The sequence below is a fragment of the Dermacentor albipictus genome, chromosome 5 (assembly GCF_038994185.2).
Source record: "Dermacentor albipictus isolate Rhodes 1998 colony chromosome 5, USDA_Dalb.pri_finalv2, whole genome shotgun sequence".
Taxonomy (NCBI): domain Eukaryota; kingdom Metazoa; phylum Arthropoda; class Arachnida; order Ixodida; family Ixodidae; genus Dermacentor; species Dermacentor albipictus.
This window is the reverse complement of record NC_091825.1, coordinates 167,293,432-167,308,076: the sequence shown is the minus strand read 5'-3', so window position 1 is coordinate 167,308,076 and position 14,645 is coordinate 167,293,432. Positions and strand designations below refer to the sequence as shown.

The 14,645-nt window shown below is 43.7% G+C and overlaps 1 protein-coding gene across 6 annotated transcripts in view; it reads right to left on the bottom strand.

The window, feature by feature from the left end:
• The window catches only part of Asap (ArfGAP domain of ASAP), a 181,701-nt gene that overhangs the window by 120,685 nt on the left and 46,371 nt on the right, over positions 1-14,645 (bottom strand). For all 6 annotated transcript variants that reach the window (XM_070539292.1, XM_070539293.1, XM_070539291.1 and 3 more), the window contains 4 exons: positions 14,447-14,494; positions 14,335-14,374; positions 14,211-14,259; positions 2,417-2,595 (listed from right to left, as the gene is read on the bottom strand). In XM_070539292.1, coding sequence (XP_070395393.1) covers positions 2,417-2,595; positions 14,211-14,259; positions 14,335-14,374; positions 14,447-14,494 — 316 coding nt within the window. The remainder of the gene's footprint in view (positions 1-2,416; positions 2,596-14,210; positions 14,260-14,334; positions 14,375-14,446; positions 14,495-14,645) is intronic.

The following is a 14,645-nucleotide window of genomic DNA, read 5'->3' as shown; positions in this document are numbered from 1 at the left end:
ATGTTTACTTCGCTTTTTACGGCCATTAAATACTGGAACAAACTACCACCCCATATTAAAGCCTGCCGCACAACATTAACATTCAGGAGAAAGACGAAGAAATATTTACTAACGACACTACTGGCTACTGATTCATTACTATAAGTATATATTGTGTACAAATCCATTTCCCAGTTTTCAATGATTCTGTACTTACCTATTGTATCGACAGCCTTTATTCGTTATTCTATATCTTCCTTTGTCTTCTTTTTTAATCCTTTCTTAGACATTTCAAATTTTTTGTCGCATAGCCTATATAACATTTGCACTTTGCGTATTGTAAGCATATATTTATTTTTAATTATCTGTTGCAATAACCCCGTGTTCTTTGACATGTGTCATTTCCTGTGTTTCATTAACGTGTCAATTACCACATATTTATTTATGCATACGCTGTATCTATTTTATTTGCTGTGTTTTGAACTTCAATTATTGTACGCAACTTTTTTGTATTTGTTTATTTTTTTCATTACCTTGGTGTTTACTTATGTCTGTCGTTGCTATGTTGCCAAAATGTATTAATTCATGCAATGTTAAATTACTAATAGGAGGTCCCCCTGACAGTTCTTGTAACTCCGGGACCTCCTTCTGTACTAATGATGAATGATGAAATAAACCTTAACACTGTTCTAGCGAAAAAAGACATGGACAGGAAAAAACAGCTAGGAGAAAGCGAACGCATGCACAGATCCCAATCGATGTTCACTTGCTTCTACCTGGTCATGTTTTATGTAGTGCAAGGTAACATTACAGTGAAATTTAGGCTTTGTCAATATAGTGGACTCTCTTCAAATGGAATCTCAAGGGGCCAGTGAAATTGTTTCCGTTTATCAGGAGTTCCATTTACTGAGAGACAAAACTGAACACAATGGCACGAATACTAACCCAACCAACCATGAGGATTGTGTTCTGGTTAAGAGGCAGTTCCGTTTAAGCGATTTCCATTTATCAAGATTTTACTGTATATCATTATTATCCAGCTGATCTGAACCATGATACATAGCTAATTTAAATTAAACTATGACAAAAAAAAGATAGCTCTTAAAGAATGTTACAAATATTTCTTTAAAAACTTGGCAAATGAAGAGATTACTCCATCAACTGCTGAAGTATCATGTAGTAATGCTAGTGCAGTGGCTGTGTTGGCATAGCTAGAGATGTAAGGGCATGGAAAAAGAAAGACATGGGAAGACTGGGGGATAAAATGTTTTGTTTTTTCGTGTTCTTTTTTTTTCAGCACAAAGAAGTGGAAAAAGAACCATTAAAATTTCCACATATGGTAATACTTGCCATTCTCTGCTGTGCAGCGTAAGATTTTATAAATCACTATGATGACTGAAAAATGGCAGCACAGTTGTTTTCGAGTGTCTTCATTATATGCTTTCAGTTTCACTTTAAAACGCAGCATAGCTTTCAAACATAGCGGAATAGGGCATGCCCTCTGAGTTTTGGTCCAGGACTGGCGTTTTGGACTCTGTCAAGCACGTGAAACAGTCAACTTGGTGGCAAGGCCATAGCTTCCAAGCTGCTGCAGATACCTTCGCCATCTACTACTTGTGAACGAAACCGGTCTGTTTGGAAATGCTCATAACAAGCTTCCTAACAGACTCACAAATAAACATGTTCGAAAACTCATCTACGTACAATCAAATTTGAGTGTGGAAACAGCTGCAACTGATTCAAATGAGAATGTGTCTAGTGAGAGTGACTCTAAGACTGAGTAACCTTCTTCTCAATTATCAAATTAGCTATCTTTTGTAGAAGATAACAAGGTGTTCATTCCATTGTCTTTGTGTTCTCTGCATAATTATCACATGTATTTAAGAATAATGTTTTTATTGCTGGAAAAACAAATATAAGCCATTTTATTACGAAGTTTATTTTTCTCAAAATTTCCAAAATTAAAAAAAAAACTACAAAAAGAAAATGGTTTCTTTCCTCTTGCTCAAAATTACCAGAAATTTTTTTATCCCTGGGCATAGCTGCTCATGTCTTTACTGCACTACCTTACAGGATTGTAACCAACTCTGTCTCAAGTATGCCATCCTCTCACCGCAAAAGCATCAGGTAAAATAATGCAAGTATGTGAAGGTTTCCTTTTTTTTCTGCGTGTGTCAAACCTACAGCAGTTACCTAGTTCTAAGCACATGGCACTTATGGACATGCGCAACCATGGGTCGTACCAAGTGCTTTCTGCACCAGCCGTAATGCCCTATTTCTCATGCATGTGCCTTTACCATAACTGTTATTCTTGTCACTCTCTCGCAACACCAGTGCTTCACAATGCATCACTATGAGGTAACGTGGCCCATTCTTTTATTAATGCCACCTTGGCTTAAGGCATGCACAAGCAGGGTCTCAAGAATGGTCCCCAAACCTTTCGTTGAGTTGCAGTCACAGCAGCGGTCATTGCCAGGCAACTGCTGCACCTGTCTTATGATGGACTGCTGAAACTCCAGGAGACTCTGATTCCCCGTGCCACCGCCAGCCTGCCCTGGTTCTGTGAATGCCTTGCGAAGGGCTCCTTCCTTGCAGTTGACCAGCACTGCTTTCCACCTGTCCACACACAGGCACATTTTGGCTCATAAATTAGGTATACAAGGCTAGACACCAAATGCACAATACCAACCACTAAATTTGAACTAAACATTGCAGCCTTACCTCCCACATTCTATTTTCCCCCTATTATTAACAAAAATGTAAAACAACCGTTCCTCTGCAGATAGAACACAGCTATTCATCTATCATGAATGAGAAGACTTTCAGGGATTGTGAGAAAAATGTTAGTCTGAGAAATGAAAAACAATTTGTTAGTACTTTTGGTTTTATACATGCTGATATACAGCTGTGAACAATGGATGATGTGGAGATACGATAAAAAAAACTCATGTTATTGAGCTTTGGTGCTTGCCTAGAGTTCTTAGACTTCCATGAATGTATAAATGAACAAACTATTCAGCCTTCAATGAGATTAAACATTAATATGCTTATAAAGCAATAGTCACACTTTGGCCATATCATGTGCACTGTTGATTCAATAGGAAAGAAATTGTGTATTGATGGTTAAGAAAACATAAGGACAGTGTTACTTAATGCACAAGACGGAGGGATGGAATTCTTCAGGACACAGGCAAACGTCTCAGTGAGCTTAAAGAAGCTGTGCTTCATAGGTGTCACTGAAGGTCAACTATCCTAGGCGTAATGGCAGCTAACAACATTCATCTGTGCCCTCTCTCGAGATGGGTTTGCCCAAGGCTTATCCTACGAGAGACGGTCAGGAAAGGGCACAACGCTCCTCCACTTTGCAATGCAGAATGGCGCTACGGCAGGGTTCGTCGACTCTCCGACATGGCACAGAGAAGGCTCACTGTGCAGGTAACTTTAACTGACCCTTCAGCATTGCAGCAGCTGTGCGGCCAGTCAAGGCTATTTACTTGCACTGCTCGTGCTGCACTTTGATTTATGCATTGAAAGATTTTACTTAGACATTCATACTATATTTTATCTACATCTTTTTTTTTGTCCTTAGCAAATGTTTCCTGTTCACCCTTCTACAGAGGGCACTATAATACCCTTCTATGGAAGGGACTGACAATAATACTGTGATGCTCTTATGTGTGTTTTGAGTTTATACCTTGACAGGATGTGGGACATGCAAAACGAGTGGAGAAGAGCGAGGCGATATTCGGCTAGTTAGACGAATCTTGAGTAGTACTTGACCAAGGTCTTTGCAGCTACCTCTACATGGCATCTCAATAAACACCTTTCATGGGCATAACAGAGAGATGGAGGCACGAGATACGACACAACGTACTGTAGAGTTGCAACTGCTAGAACTTTGTCGGAGCTGCCATCTTGCTGGTCTACCAACAACCTTCATCATGTGTCGGGACAAACATGGACCAACGCCAGTGCTAGTTGTACCTGCTCGAAGGTCAATGCCGGTTGGACATGTGCAGCACTACGTGAAACTACACTCGTTCGCAGGAAGAGCAGGCAAAGATGTTGACGAGTTGCTGACGCACTACGCAAGGATGATGCGCTACAACCATTGGGACTGTCACACAGCTTGGATATGTTGTACTGTGTCTGAGATAGCACTAAAGTAGTACAAAAACGACAAAGACTTCTTCATAACATGGGAGAGCTTTGCTGAGGACATTAATGAGTGTTTTGGCAACTCCTATGCCAAACAAAAACCCACGGAGCAAACACTAGCTCAAAGAACTTAAACTCCTGGAGAAACATGCACTACATGTATAGAAGAAATCTTCAAACAGTGTGAAATAGTGGATTCAAGGTTGTCTGAGGAAAACCGAGTCGGACATCTCCTTAAAGGAATTGCAGAAGAGGTCTACAATTTCCTCATAGGCCGAGAACACATTCATTTTGTCTCAAAAACCGTTCGTCACTGCCGTACATTTGGGACGTTGAAGACACGTCACATTGTACCAAAATTTGGGCAACTGGCAAATGTGACAACCATTGCGAGCATCGATGCGGTTACAATAGCGCAGATCATGTACCTACACTAAGAACTGCTGTAAAACAAGGTACTGGCGTAACATCATGCAACAACATGATGCCTATTCCCTGCAACACATGGCCCCTGCAGTACCATGTGCTTCTTGGCAATCATTGGTATATGTCACGGACATCAACAACAAATGAGCCCAATGGCCACATCAGGGAACATTTACGCCCAAGAAATGACATGGAGAACACCCTCGCCCCGGCCAGTTTGCATGGTACGTGGTCCTCAGCCGGCTGAGCAACTATGCTCTGTTTCACAGCCGCCCCCAGCCAAATACTTTGAGCAGCAGTTCGTCAATCATCATTTACCTATGTGCACGGAGCAAGATAGACAGGAGTGCTGACTCCACTTGTCTGGAAGAGACAGATCCTGAAACGGTGGTTACCATTTCACAGCTTGTTCACCAGATGGCACTATACATGGGAGCGAAATGTGGAGGGAGGAGGAGACTGCTTCTTCAATTAACCGGTGGAGTGGGCACGTGGCTGCGGCTGCACCAAGCTCGCATCTCTCTGTCTTTGTTATAGGAACGGCACATGGCTGTGCTTGGCCACGCCGCCCACACCTACTTGCACATACGTTGTGTCATCTGCTCACCATATGCCCCGACACCAGTAGTGCGCATAGGTGTTGCGGTTCGAGAGACGTTAGTTGACGAAACATGTCTTCATTTCATTTTAATTCATTTAATCCTATTATACGTTACAGGGCCCATTGCAGGTTTTTATTAAGGGAGGTTACATGGAATTGTGCTAGGCACAGGAAAAAAAAGAGCACACAGAAAATAAACGAAATGCAATGACTAGGCAAGGAAAAAATAAACTAGACTATGGTGGAGGGGCAGTTTGTGCAGTTTCGAGTCATGTCAGAAGACAGCGAAAAGATTTTAGGGCGAGGGTGCCTTTTATTAGTGTCTTTATCTGAGCATTCAAGTAGACAGTTGCTTCACTCGCTTCTCTTCTCGAGATGCTTTTCCTGTCCCCCAGTGCTTTCCATGTGGCACTCCCATGAAGGTGGAAGCTTCATTCCTTCTGGATGCAGAAATTGCTCCGACAAAAATGAATTTTGACCTGTGCTCATAGTGTTTCTGCTGTTGTCATTTGGTGCTATGGAGCTACTTGCACAGTTTTCTTCAGCAAAATCATTGTTGCAAGGCATATTCAAACCATTCTCTTTGCTATCAGACTGCTGTAGCCTCCAGCTTGCAAATTGTCAGAATCATCATCTTCTTGAAGGCGAGGCTGAGAATTCCTATTACGGAACATGCCTCAATAAGGGAATGCACCTACAGTGTGTGTGTGTTGCTGAAGACAAATTGTTGTCTTTCTGCCTTTCCATATCCACATCTTGTTGCTCCTGGCACTCAGAATCAGTGAGCTGCACCTGGCATCCCTCAAAAATCACAGAAACTGCTCTCTTTCAAAGTCAATCAAGGAACCTTTTTTCATCTAGTAGGACACTCCCGTTACGTTTGCTGCAGTGCTTATCAACAGACAGGTGCTACTCGAAATGTCACGCACATAATAGAGTATTTTAGTTTGGCGTTTTTACACTCCACTCAGCAGCTGAGCGGAAGCATGAATGCGCATGCACCCTCCGCTGAGCAGCAAGCGGGCTAGCAGAGCGGCAAACACAGTCCACTTACAAGCTGCCTGAGCAGAGCGTGCTGCACAGAGCATTGGCCAGCGTTGGCGTCAGAAAGGATTGGATTGGATGCAAAATCACGCTCGCTGGCTATCACATGGCGTTCCCCCAAGACGTCACTTTTCTTTCCCCGCTGGATAAAATGGACCAGTAATTACAAGTGCACGTCTAGATACTTCGTGGACAGATAAGCTATATATATATATATATATATATCCGTTTTACTTTATAAAAGTGATCAATTGGTGTTTTTATTTTCTTTCATTACCCTCAATTTGGCCAGACGGCGCTGCAACTACAAAAGGTCCGCTCCGCTAAACGCATAACTAAAATGTGAAAATCACCCGCCGCTCCGCTGTGGCTTAGCGGGGCAACTCAGAGCGGAGTGGACCGCAAAGACGCTCAACGAAAACACTCTAATCTCTTGCTTTAACAGACGCTTACTTCCAGGAATTTCCTGGCACCACTGCTGCAGCAGCTGTGGATCAGATGGTGCTACAAAAAAGAGAAAAGAAAAAGCTTCTTCTGTCCTCTGCCACAGCCGGATTTATAGCGGGGCAAGAAACACTCCATCAATTACTGTTCTGTTAGGCCTTTTCAAGGACGGGTATGAACACACCTTGTTCCATTGGGCATGGTTAAACATACTGCATGCATAGTAAACAAAGCGCCAAAAACGAAAACTACGTAGCACATAAGCTTCACTTCCACGCACAGGTTCGGATGTGAAAAATATGTACTTCTGTGCCTTTTCATACAACCTTTAGTCTGTTTTCTCTAGGGATATGTACAAATGTTTCGCATACGTGCAGGAAAAGTAGGGGCATGTTTTCACTTGCATTTATTGCTGTGCGCATGTAATTTTGTGTTTGAACGCTGTCAAGTAGAAATGTCGAGGACTCTAGTTTATAGCAGACAAAAAGCTCGGCGTACCCATCCCACCAGCTCCGCGCTTCCGCCGTCACCATTCTCTGCCACTATAGTGCATGCACATATGGAAGCAAACTGTAGAATGGTTTTCACGTGTCTCAGCAGATAGGCCTACGCGAGGAGATTAGTAGGCCGGATTTGGGAACAGAGGAGAAAGCTAGGAAGCAGAGTGGAGGGAAATAGAGAAGAAGTGAGCAAGGTGCCTGATGTCTGTGTTTCACGCTTTGTCTCAAGCGAATGTGCTGCGCAGCGGTGGAGTCGGTGCTCTGCCTACTTACTCTGTGCACATGTGCCATAGCTGTGGCGATGTGGGTCACATTACTAGGTACTGCAATCACTGCCAACCACTGAGGTTCAATCAATCAACTATGTCTAAATGGTACCGCGCTCCACTTGTGAAAACAAACTCGCCCTTGTACACATTTCCTGGTTGCATTTTTTGCCATCATCCGGAGACGCTGTAGAATCATTCTCCAGCATGCAATCGCAGCTTGATACCACCACCTGCTCCTTGCATAAGTCGGTCGCTGTCTCCGTGGCATTGCTAGCTGTTGCCACCTCTGGAAAACTATCCAGCATGGCCATTAAAGGTAAGGTCATTGGACAATCTTCGATGTCGACAGAGATAACTCCACCCATTTGTATGTTTAAGAATAAGGTGTCTGTACTAACTGACGGTGTTTCAACAATGTCCTTAGTGGACACGGGAGCAACTGTTTCAGCGGCGAGTCTTGCGTTTAAAGGCCTCCTGTGATGAAAAGTGTTGTTTCGCTGGTACCGTGCCAATACGTTGTGCAGGGTGTGGAGTTGTTGCATCTTGTCGGGATGTGCAATGTGGACTTTAGCTTGGGTGGGTAAATATTTACAGCAGAGTTTGCTGTTCTACCTCGTTCAACGCATGAAGTAATCCTGGGCCGTGATTTTTTTTAAACATGTGGGGATTGAGGTATGTTTCAGAGCCTTTGCATAGGAATCCACCTGTTCTGTCATCCCTATGCCTCTCTTCTTTCCACTTGCGACAGTTGTCGGTGGTGGCGCTCCACTCACGGTGGTTTACGGTGGGGGTGCTTGTGTTGCCGGCAGCACCTCACCACTGTCCAAAGAGCGAGCGCAATCTCTCCGGGACAGCACTAGGTAGGTACACATTTTCCTTTCATCCGCTGACCCCTTTGTGTATCGGACTTTAGCTCACCTATAGTGCCTTTGCACGTATGGCGAGCACATACCTTGCATTGATCCTTTCCACAGGTTAAGCAGAAGAGCAGTGCCTAGTGCTTCCACATGGTCGTACTGTGCCAAACCTATCTTCCTGTATTTATTCCACTGATAAGGGAATAAAACGACAGTTGCAAGTAGCGCTCTGTGGTGCGTGTCTCTTCTGTGTGTCTCGTCAAAATGTTGCGCAATCCAACCTCTAATATGCCAAACCACACTTATCGGAGGCCCACGCCAACGGTGACTGCCAGAGATCTTGCGAGTGGGCCCATTGGTTACCACAAGAGCAAGCAGCATAGCTGTGGGGACTTTTCCTAAAGGCATGTCGCGGGGAGCCATACTCTCCCAGCGACGTGCTAGCGGCACCCCTGTTTGTATTTTCACCCTTGGCGAGGGAGCCCTTTGATTCCCGTGCCAGCTCGGGACCGGGAATTGGTGCAGTGTTGGGTGTCGCTAGAGACAACAAACGGTTTCTGCTAACCAAGGGCAATACCGTGTTCTCCTGCGTGCATAGTGTGCAAATGTAAGGGAGGGGACAGCTGATGCAGCCCTGTGGCTCGCTAAGCTTGAACCCGCAGTGGTCGGCCCTCCTGTGAAGTACCAAATCACCCACAAACTGTGTAGTGCCGCTGTCGACTGCCGAATGGAAGAAATTAGTGTGAATATGGCTTTTCAGCTGAGTTTATGGAAAGGCCACCATATCATCAAAGTGAGCTTTGCGAGTCCAGAGATGCAGTTGTGCCTTTGTTATCTGCTAAGTGCGTCTTATACACCTGCTTCCCTACCACCGACGGAACATTTGACGCTACCATGAAGCCTGTTCATCCGAACTGCATTAAGAGAAATGGGCTGATAACTTATTGCATGCTGTCAGTAGTTCACAGGCACACTAGGTTATGGACCGCAAGCTTCTCCAATGAACCTCCAGTACTACTGCATGGTCTGAAACTCACTGCATACCGTGAAGACCAAATGTCACTCGCCATTCTTACAGAGGCCTCTCATTCTCTGGATAAATGGCATTTCATTATTGCACACCCTACGAACTCCTCCATTTTAGCTTTGATCAAAAAGTTGCTCAGTATTAACCAGCACTGTGAAGTGGCAAATAGTCTTTTGAGACATTCTAGACTTTTGACTTTTCATAGCAAGAGGGACCAGCACTGTTTCCTCCAGCTCGTATACACCATCGCATAGATACGGGATCTGCACAGCCTTTGCGACAGAAGCCATACAGAGTTTCACTATTGGAATGCAAGGTTATCAATGAGCAAGTCCACAAAGTGCTAAATAAGAATGTAATCCAAAAATCATGTAGTTCGTAGGCAGCACCAGTGATTCTGGTTAAAAAGAAAGATGGATGGTAGATGGCACATCATAATTTTGTGTTGACTACAGCTGCCTTGACGTCATCACTAAAAGGGATGTGTACCCTTTCCCGCATACTGATGATACTATTGACTGGCTTTCCTCAGCATCTTAATTTTTGTCTCTCGACTTGAGGTCGGGGTATTGGCAGATTCCTATGCACAGCACAAGGCAGACAAGAAGAAAATGATGCAAATAACACCAGACAGACTTTTCTACTTTACTGTGATGCCGTTCGGGCTCTGTAATGTGACTGCAACTTTCGAGTGCTTTATGGACAACATGCAGCTTGGTTTGAAGTGGGAAGTGTGCATGTGCTATCTAGACAATGTAGCGATTTGCGGTGCACATTCAGTGAGCACAATGCACATCACGATCTTGTGCTAGACTGCTTGGGCAAAGCAGGTTTGGTGCTCAACTCAAAGAAATGCCATTTTTGAGAGCACCAAACACTGGTTCTGGGCTATCTAGATGGTTCTGGGCTATAAGGATGGCATACGACCCAATTCAGCAAAGACTACTGCTGTCGAAGCTTTTTAACAACGTCACTCATTAGAAGAGCTATGCAGTTTCCTGGGCCTTTGCTCATACTTTCGCCAGTTTGTTTATAGATTTGGCAACATCATCCATCTGCTGGCGTGCCTCCTTGAAAAGTGTCTCTCCTGTGAATGGACTTCTGAATGTGAAGCCAGTTTGTGTGAGCTGAGGTTTCTTCTGATGTCCTATTCCGTGCTCTGACCCTTCAGCTCCCACAGAAGTTCATGCAGACGCTAGCAGTATTGGCGTCAGAACTGTCCTTAAGTTGGTCCTTAAACAAGCCTAAAAACAACTACACAGTCACAGAGCAAGAATGTCTTGCATGGATTTTCGCTGTACAGCGCTTCCTGTCATACCTGTACAGGCACCCCTTCATCATGTTGACAGACCCTTCTCTCTGCTGGCTGGCTAATCGCCATGATCCATCAGGTTGGCTTGTGTGTTGGGCACTTCATCTACAGAAGCATGATTTTACTGTTTCCTATAAAAGCCCTGACACCATGTCGATGCTAACTGCCTTTTAGGCATGCCACATGCAACGATGGACTGCGACACAAACAATTTCAACTGCTGTATTACATCATTGGAGCCAGGATTTCCTGATAACGATACCTTCAAGATTGAGCAACAAAAAGACCGCACTTTAAGGCACTGCTCCCTACTGCATGAAAACCAGCATCGGCCACATTTGTTTGCATTCATGATGGGGTACTACTGTGGAAAAAGAACTATTCTACCACAGCTTCACAATACCTCCTGGTAGTCCCAGAGAGTCCTCATTTTTCAATCCTGCATGCTATTCATGATGATCCAACATCTGGTCATCTGGGATCTGTGCAAACGCTCTACCATGTTCAACAAAGTTTATACTGACCTAAAATGAGTCAGACAGCCGAACAGTATGTGTAGAGCTGCAACGAGTATCAATGTCACAAGCGTCCCACGAGCACTCCTTCTGGTCAACTAAATCCAGTGCCACCCACAAGTACTCCTTTTGAACAAGTCGGCATGGACCTTCTCAGTCCTTTCCCTCGGTCATCTAATGGGAATTGTTGGATCATCGCTAGCGCAAATCACTTGATACGCTACAGTGAGACAGCTGCTATATATACCATTGGCTACTGCAGCTAAATTGGGTCTTTTTCAGCTGTGTTTTGTCCTTTCAAAAACAGACCTCTCAGTCATTATCAGCGATCGTGGGCAGCAGTTCACTGCAGATGTGGTCAAATAGGTGCTTCGTCAATGTGCTTCAAGTTTTCACTGTTCCACCCCATATCATCCACAAACAAATGGCCTTACGGAACACACAAACGTAACTCTTATGAACATGCTTTCCATGTATATCATGTCAGATCATAAGAACTAGGACAGCATGCTACCTTTTTTTATGTACGTTTTTACTAGCTGACAGCACAAAACTACAGGCTAAAGTCCCTTCTTTTCCTTTATGCTCACCCACCTCGTTATACACTATACTCCATCTCACAAGCTGGTTGCAGCACTGTGGATGCTACATGAATTCGTAACCAATAGAAAGGCTGAATGCCCTTTAAGATCTCCTCATCTGTGCCAATCATCTGCTCAGCGTCTGCTTGCCAGCCTGTTACATGCTCCATGGTTGGTTGACTGATGCAAAAAAATTTTTTATGCCATTACCATAAGCTGCATTTACATGCATGCGACAGCAGGGTTTTCTTTACCTGTACGCTTTCCCTGCAGTCAACTTGCAGCCTCCTTAGCAAGCAGTACGGGCGAATGCTCTTACAAATGTTTACCTGCGCCGCAGCGTCTGCTCGGAGTTTACTTGGCATTTGCTCTCTACCATCATCATGTACGGGTAGTAAATTATTGATGCAGTGAACAATTATGCTTTTATAGCATTCCGCATCGTCATGCATCACCAATGCTAACGTTGCGACACCATCTGCTAACTAGAAATCAAACCAGTTTTATGGCTTAGTGCCGTGTCTGTAGTCTTCGCAGCGTGAAAACAAACAGCCGATCACAATAATTATGACAAAACACACCTAATGATTTGACCTCAGCTTGAAATAAGACTTAGAGATGACAGATTTTGCCACTTGTTTCTTGTTGACAGTGCAGAGAGCCAGTAAGAAGCACAAATTCGGATTCAAAAGGGTGGTCGGTGCTGTATAGGCGCTGCCATGTTGCCACAGTTAGGGTAGCAATTTTGGTTACTGGTGGTAACTGCCACAGTAAATCTCAGTATACAACTTGCATGCGCAAAGGTCCTAACATGTCACATATCGCTGTACCATATCATGTAGTGAGCTAAAATAAAACTCTCTAGTGTAGCCAATAATCAGCCAGTTACATCCTGAACTACATACCGCTGTGCAAGGATATTGCCTGTGTACACCTCGTATCTTCGGCAGTGCTGCAACAAGCTTTTGAGATAGAGTATAGGCATTATCTTCTCCTTTTCCAACCTCACTAACCTTTGCATATTCAAGACCATCTCTCTTGCTGAAAGCAGCCGACAACTTGCTTCATTGCGCACTCTGGTTTCACAAGACCGTTCGAAAGCACACTACGACCACCAACACGTGATATATGACACTGGTGACTTTATATGGCTGTGGACGCCAATAAGAAAACGAGTTTTAGGTGAAAAACTCACGGCGCACCATTTTGGACCCTAGGTTGTTATCGATCGCTTAGGCGTATTGACCTACTGCATAGTACGCTTCACTTCAGATGGCCAACAGTCAGCAACGGCTGAAGTTATGCATGTCGTCTGTTTAAAGCCCTTTATCTTTCGACAGCCTGTTTGACTTGTCCAGCAAGCTTCGTCTGCACGGAGCAAAATGTGACGTTCTTATGTGCGTTTTGGGTTTACGCCTCAACAGAATGAGAGGCATTCAAAACAAGTGGAGAAGAGGAAGACCATGTTCAGATGGCTAGCTGAATCTCAATAGGCACTTGATCAAAACCATTGCGGCTACTACGTGGCATCTCAATACACACCTTTCGTGGGCATAATATAAATAGTGAGTGTTCACAAGAATGCAGTAAAAGACAATAAGTGAAGCTTCACCGCTTGGAAATTGTACAACATGCACCTCACAACCATCATCAACCATGAACATGAGTTTTATGTAAAAGGAACATCACACCTGTGCTTATACCACACTTGGGAACTAACCACATGGGTTAAGCAAATACATGCATTTCTTTTCTTTAATGCGACTACTGGGCTACAAGAAGTTGAGTTGCATCTGAATAAGGTTTGATAGAGTAGTCTCAACACACCCACCACCGTGGTGGCTTGGTGGCTTTGGCATTGTGCTGCTGAAAGTGCAGGCTCGAATCCTGACTGCGGCAGCCGCAGTTAGATGGGGGTGAAATTAAGAAGAGAGAAAAAAAAAAAAGATTGTGTGCCATGCATTGGGTGCATGTTAAAGAACACAAGGTGGCCAAAATTAATCCAGAGCCCCCTACTACAGTGTATATCATATTGTGGTTTTAGCACATGAAATCCCAGAATTTAATTAATTTTTGTAGTCACAACAGCCACAAGCAGATTCCTTTTAACAATTTGACAGCATAGGTGTCAGTACTGGTATGGTGAAGGTCAGTGTATTTTTTAAAATGAACTTTCAAAGTAAAGGGCAGGAGAAAATTATGAGATTACCACTTCATTTTATTTAATTTCCACATGAAATAAAACTTCAGATGTAAGGAAAAGAAACATGCGGTCATGCAATTCATTCAATCTGTCCAAATCATTTAATGGCCGCTTTTATGGCATGCAGCTAGAGTCAATCACAAAACTTGTTGGACGCTTATTTAATGCAGCACTTGCTCCACTCCAGAGCTCGTCACTGTGGCAACACTGAAGTCGATTGTGAATCTGTCTGCAGACAATTTGAATGGCATCAGTGAAAAGCCTAGACAGTAAGTACTAAGCAGTTACACTTACGCTTCCATTTCTGAGTCATCGTCAGCTTGAAAGTGGTATGTTCGGTTATCTGCACAGAGGAATCACATGGAGCATTCGTCAGGCCTCTTATCATCTAGTACGGGACGATTTGATGACTACTCACAGGAAATTAAGTCAAAGGAACGCTTTTCTTCTTGTAGGCTCTGTGAAAGATGGTGAGTTGTACAGTATTAAAAAAAAAAACTATTTGAGCACACAAAGCTTTGCGAACCTACCTTCACTTGGCACGTAAGAAGGTTGAGCTTTGTAGGAGGTTTTGTTTCCTGCAAATACGGTTGAAAGTGAATGCATGGTGTTTTGTTATTGGACTTGCTATACTGCAAATAATGCGGTTATAAGAAAAAGGTTTACAGGTACAATGAAAACTAAACATACTTGACGCACAAATGACATCCAGTAAATTAAAGACACATT